Source organism: Culex quinquefasciatus, chromosome 2 (genome assembly GCF_015732765.1).
Source record: "Culex quinquefasciatus strain JHB chromosome 2, VPISU_Cqui_1.0_pri_paternal, whole genome shotgun sequence".
Taxonomy (NCBI): domain Eukaryota; kingdom Metazoa; phylum Arthropoda; class Insecta; order Diptera; family Culicidae; genus Culex; species Culex quinquefasciatus.
The window spans coordinates 224,272,038-224,276,811 of NC_051862.1; the positions used below are offsets into that span (position 1 = coordinate 224,272,038).

Consider the following 4,774-nt stretch of genomic DNA (forward strand, 5'->3'; position numbering starts at 1 on the left):
ATTTTAACTTTGTCAAGGAATCACGTGAACTCTTCCATTAGGAACAAACAACTTGTTTCGCACAGTTCATGATTTTTTTTTTTTTCATTTCTAACAAAAACTTGGATCACAGTTGGCTTTGGAGTGGTAGGGATAGTTCAGTGAGTAGGAACAAATTCAATTTAGAAAGTTGGATTTCCAGTGGAAAATAAAATAATGAGAGGGGGAGTACTTTCACCGGAATGTGACTTTTTGTCAATGGAATCAAAGGAAATTTTGTGAAACTTTTATTATTTAATTATTGCAAGAATTCCATCTAAGAAGCTTCAATATCTCTACTGGTAAGTTGACAGCGCATGACATTCTATGATCGTTTGCAAATCATGTATTTTAATATGATTTTGATAATTTGAAAATTAGTTTTTCAAGTGAAATTTTCACTTTTCATTTCACATAAACGCGTCTCAGCAGCGTAAAATACGAGTAGGACGCATTAAGCAGCGAAGTGAACACTTCCAAAGTCATCGGATAAATGTTCCCAACGGTGACCTAAAAAAAAGGAAAATTAAAGAAAAGGAAATCTGTTTACACGGTTCAGCGATTCTTTTTTTTTCGTTTCGCAAACCTCCAGCGGACGTTGGGCTCGCAGGATAATCAGCAGCACCATTTTCTTGAGCGCCGGTTTCATCTCCAGCCAGGGGGCCGCACCGTACGCCACTTTGGCGATGGCCATGCTCTGCTCGCGCAGTTCGTTGCCGTGCCAGTAGAACGCGTAAATCTGCGAGATAATCATGAAAATGTACGCCGCCACAATCACGAACTGGGCCTGGTGTTCAATCTAGCGTTAAGAAGGGAATCGAAAATGTTTTAATTTGGAAAAAGAATGATGTTTGTTCGTTTTGTTACAATGTTCAGCAAAAACAGCAACGCACAAAGCATCATTCCGAAGGACAGAAATTCCACCAAACAGATGTAGGTCACCAGCGAGTTCAAATCGTGTACGTAGTCAATAACCCTCTGATGATCTTTAATTATTTCAATCAACTTGGAAGGTTTGAGTCCTTCAATACGCAGTTTTCTCAACTGATGTTGAATATTTTTGACTTGAACTAGCCCAAAGAGTGTACACGAAGCGAAGAAACTTGTAAACGGGATGTACATGCAACATCCGGGAAAGGTCAGAATGACTTGCAGAAAGAACAGGATCTCGTACTGAGGCGTCCCAAATAGGTTCACTCCGGGAATATACATTCCGTAAGGCAGTTCACGACCACCAGCGAATAAAGGATAAACAACGAAACACGTGCTAATGATGGCTCCTAATCCCAGATTTGCGATTGAAAGCATCCTTGCTCGCTTAGTATACCGTTGAAGTAGGCTTTTTATCTCGTGATCCTCAATTTGCTGAAGATCCTTGTAAATCCTCGCGATGTCCATCAGAAACTTTTCGTACTTGTCATGATTCACCACCAAAATCGAGCATCGAAGCTGAAAACACCAAATCAATCAAGTAATCCTTGACCCCAATTCAAAAATATCTCACCACAGCGTTAAAGTACAGCACGGCAAAGTAGGCGTTGATGATAACTTCCTCGATATTTCCCCACGCTCGGTACAGATCGGCAAACATGAGCAGCGTCATCGCGCCTACTGGGATGATGCTGATGTAGCGCATCGCGTCATGTTTGACCAGAAATGACCAAAAGTGCCACACGCGCACGTTAACCGAAATGATCGGACAGTTGAGCAGTTGCTGCTCTAGCGCGGTTTGAGGCATCTTGCTTCGAGTCTTGCGAGGGACTGAATTGAGTTATTACGGGAGTGTTGAAGGATTTCGTGGGGTGACATGCGTTTTGAATTCGTCACCTACTTGGAAAGGCGAAAATTATAGGTTGGAAGTTGTTATTATCATGAATAATGCATAGATCGTTGTATTGTAAATTGAGTGTCCAATGATATGGTTTGAAAGACTCTTTCATCGTTGTCTGGCTTAAAATTGGCTTTGAACTTGTAAGAAAACAATTTGATCAGACTAACAGTTGAGTAATTTTAATGATTACAAGAATTTTGAACATAATACCTTTTAAAATCCACCTTTTTCCATCGAGCAAAAAATTTAAACTGTTCTACAAAGAATCATAAACTTTAAGTTTCTCCTTTTCCGTAATAATTGTCAGAAATTTAATACCCCTTTGTGAGCTCCAACGACTTGGTCAGTTGTCAGTTTTTCGAAGCATTGTGCTGTTCTTGACAGACACCGCCTGCTATGATGTTTGTGCAATGCAGCTGAAAACGTGCAATCAAAGACTACGTTTGTGCCAAAATGTCTCATGTCCGGTTGGGCGAGTAGCAGCAGCAGTTGGGTCCGGTTTGCCGAAATGTCCTTTGTTCTCAATTATAAACGCGTCTCAGCAGGGTAAAGTACGAGTAGGACGCATTCAGCAGCGATTGGAACATCTCCAAAGTCATCGCGTAGACGTTGCCTACTGTGATCTGGAAATTAATGGATGGGTGGGTTTGTTAAGGTTTTATAAGCATTTTTTGGCAGTGCTGCCAACTTGCCTCCAGGGGCTGCTGGGCGCGAGCAATGACCAGCAGCAGCTTCTTTTGCATGGAATCGTCCAGTTCGACCCAGGGGGCATCGTACGCGGCTTCCGCGATCCCAATGCTTTCCTCGCGCAGCTCGTTGGCGTGCCAGTAAAATGTAAAAATCTGCGAAATTATCATAAATATGTACGCCACAACGATGATGATTTGCGCGGGGTTTTCGATCTGTAATTTGCATTGCATTATGAGTTTGACCATTATTTCGAACTCCTCCTTTCACCCTCACAATGTTCAGCAGGAAGAGAAGCGCGCACAGCATCAGTCCAAAGGACATAAACTCAATCAGACAGATGTAGGTCACCAGCGAGTCCACGTCGGAAACGTAGCGTATGATTCTCTTGTGGTCTTCGATGCATTTTTCCAATTTGGATTCGACCAGTGCCCGGTTTTCCTTAACGACTTCATCCTTGAAAGTTCGCAGTTGGCGTTGCAAAGTTCGAATTTGCACCAGCCTGAACAAAGAAGTCGTGGCGAAAAAGCTGGTGAAAGGGATGTACATACAGCAGCCGGGAAAAGTGAGCACCGCTTGGCCGATGAAGAAAATCTGGTACAGGGGCGTCTTGAAGTTGTTTACCCCGGGGATGAACATTCCGTACGGGAGGCTACGTGTGCCGGTGAACAGCGGGTAGACCACGTAACAGGTGCTGATGACTGCCCCGAGGACCAGGTTGGCCTTGGAGAGCAGTCGGGCACGTTTGGTGAATTTTCTCACCAACTTCTGCACCACGTGGTCGTCAATCATCTGTGAAAGTAGTTTGTAGTCTATGACAATTTCAAAAAATTAAACTTACAGCAATTTCCGAGTAAACATCGGCGATGCGTTGCAAGAAATCCTCGTAAGCCTGGCGATTGCACAGTATGAAAATTGTTCGGAGCTGAAACCAACCAAAATTTTAAATTCATCCAAGTAGCCTCCTCCTCAACACCAACCACCGCGTTGAAGAAAATCATCGCAAAGTAGGCGTTGATGATGACCTCGTCGATGTTGCCCCAGGCCCGGTACAAATCCGCAAACATAAACACATTCATCACGCCTACTGGGATGATGCTGACGTAACGCATCGCGTCGTGCTTAAGGACAAACGACCAAAAGTGCCACACGCGCACGTTCGCGGAAATTATCGGACAGTCCAAAATGGGTGCCGCGGCCATCCCGGAGGGTTGTTTGCTCACAAACTGTTGATTTTCTTCCGAGGAGGATCCACCATTAGCAGCGGTGAATAATGGAGCGTGGCTGGGTGGATCCGTTTTGGGTGTGAATTAGTTATAAAAAATGCCAACAGCGCGATGACACCTTTGTGAAATTAAAGTCAACAATTATGGGTGACATTGTTGCAACATTTATGTGCAAAACGATTGCATAACGTATGAAATTTAAAAATATCTTAAAATTTCTGAAGAAACTTAAACATAAAGCATTTATAATCTGGGTTTTGTATGTCTTTCGTGAAAAAAATTCAAACAGCGAAATTACGCAAAATTCAGAGCTTCCAAAACCCACCCAATTTCAGCAGAGCAGTCCAAACATAAAATTTAATTAAAACATACTCCACGATTAGAATAAACACGATTCGCAAGGATGAAATTGTGCGCACCTGCTGTTTGGCAATTTAATTACACTTCATTGCATTGCTGCTTCAATATGCATTGGAAAATTGCTCGTGTGGTTGGTTAGAGGAAATACGCCGCACCTGTTTCGAGAAAACTGTGCAGTTTGACCTATGTGTTCGTGGATGAACAACGGGGATAAATTTTTGATCCTGTGTGAAGAATTCATTTAATTTAAAGATTAAAGGATCTCGTAATTGTTTTCTCATTCATTCTCAAGAAAAATGTTAAATCAATCTTTTCAATAACTATAAAAAAATGAAATTAAGAAAGGGTTGGCTTATGACTTTTTTTAATTTTAGATTTGTTCCATATTTGTTACCCAAAGGAGTTGAATTATGGGTTATCGAATTGAATAAATTCTTATTTCTATTTTAAATTGTTTACGGCGAACAAAAAAAAGTATGGACAAAAAACCAATTACAACCAAAAATGTTTATTTTGGTGGAGACGAACGGTAGCTGAAAGACTCAAATACAATGCATCCAAGCAGCCTACTGCAACTGACGCGCACAAGCTTGCGCATGAACTGTTTGCGGCATAAATTTCAACATTTCATCACTTCCGTTGCATGATATGT

At 41.9% G+C, this 4,774-nt stretch overlaps 2 protein-coding genes across 4 annotated transcripts; both read right to left on the reverse strand.

The window, feature by feature from the left end:
- Positions 1-253: 253 nt before the first annotated feature.
- On the reverse strand, positions 254-1,905 carry LOC6047489 (odorant receptor Or2). The gene is made up of 4 exons (XM_001864508.2): positions 1,523-1,905; positions 886-1,467; positions 605-817; positions 254-528 (listed from the first exon to the last, which is right to left on the reverse strand). The coding sequence occupies exons 1-4, from the start codon at positions 1,754-1,756 to the stop codon at positions 424-426; spliced, it is 1,134 nt and encodes a 377-aa protein (XP_001864543.2). The 5' UTR covers positions 1,757-1,905; the 3' UTR covers positions 254-423.
- A 170-nt stretch (positions 1,906-2,075) lies between these two features.
- On the reverse strand, positions 2,076-3,762 carry LOC6047488 (odorant receptor Or2). 3 transcript variants are annotated; one of them, XR_005277849.1, is made up of 6 exons: positions 3,517-3,762; positions 3,378-3,461; positions 2,813-3,328; positions 2,542-2,751; positions 2,168-2,472; positions 2,088-2,105 (listed from the first exon to the last, which is right to left on the reverse strand). XR_005277849.1 is itself a non-coding variant. In XM_038258264.1 (5 exons), the coding sequence occupies exons 1-5, from the start codon at positions 3,736-3,738 to the stop codon at positions 2,371-2,373; spliced, it is 1,110 nt and encodes a 369-aa protein (XP_038114192.1). In that variant the 5' UTR covers positions 3,739-3,762; the 3' UTR covers positions 2,076-2,370. The 3 variants fall into 3 exon arrangements, 2 of the variants coding, with proteins under 2 accessions (XP_038114192.1, XP_038114191.1); XM_038258264.1 differs by having other exon boundaries at positions 2,076-2,472; positions 2,813-3,304; XM_038258263.1 differs by having other exon boundaries at positions 2,076-2,472.
- Positions 3,763-4,774: the final 1,012 nt, after the last annotated feature.

What these genes read in the sequence shown, in the direction of transcription:
- LOC6047489 (XM_001864508.2), bottom strand. Translation starts at nt 1,756, where the DNA reads ATGCCTCAAACCGCGCTAGAGCAGCAACTGCTCAACTGTCCGATCATT. An exon ending in TGCTGTTTTTGCTGAACATT is followed by an intron (nt 818 to 885) that starts GTAACAAAACGA and finishes TCTTAACGCTAG; the next exon opens with ATTGAACACCAGGCCCAGTT. An exon ending in GAGCCCAACGTCCGCTGGAG is followed by an intron (nt 529 to 604) that starts GTTTGCGAAACG and finishes CCTTTTTTTTAG; the next exon opens with GTCACCGTTGGGAACATTTA.
- LOC6047488 (XM_038258263.1), bottom strand. Translation starts at nt 3,738, where the DNA reads ATGGCCGCGGCACCCATTTTGGACTGTCCGATAATTTCCGCGAACGTG. An exon ending in TGATTTTCTTCAACGCGGTG is followed by an intron (nt 3,462 to 3,516) that starts GTTGGTGTTGAG and finishes GGTTGGTTTCAG; the next exon opens with CTCCGAACAATTTTCATACT. An exon ending in TTCTCTTCCTGCTGAACATT is followed by an intron (nt 2,752 to 2,812) that starts GTGAGGGTGAAA and finishes TGCAAATTACAG; the next exon opens with ATCGAAAACCCCGCGCAAAT.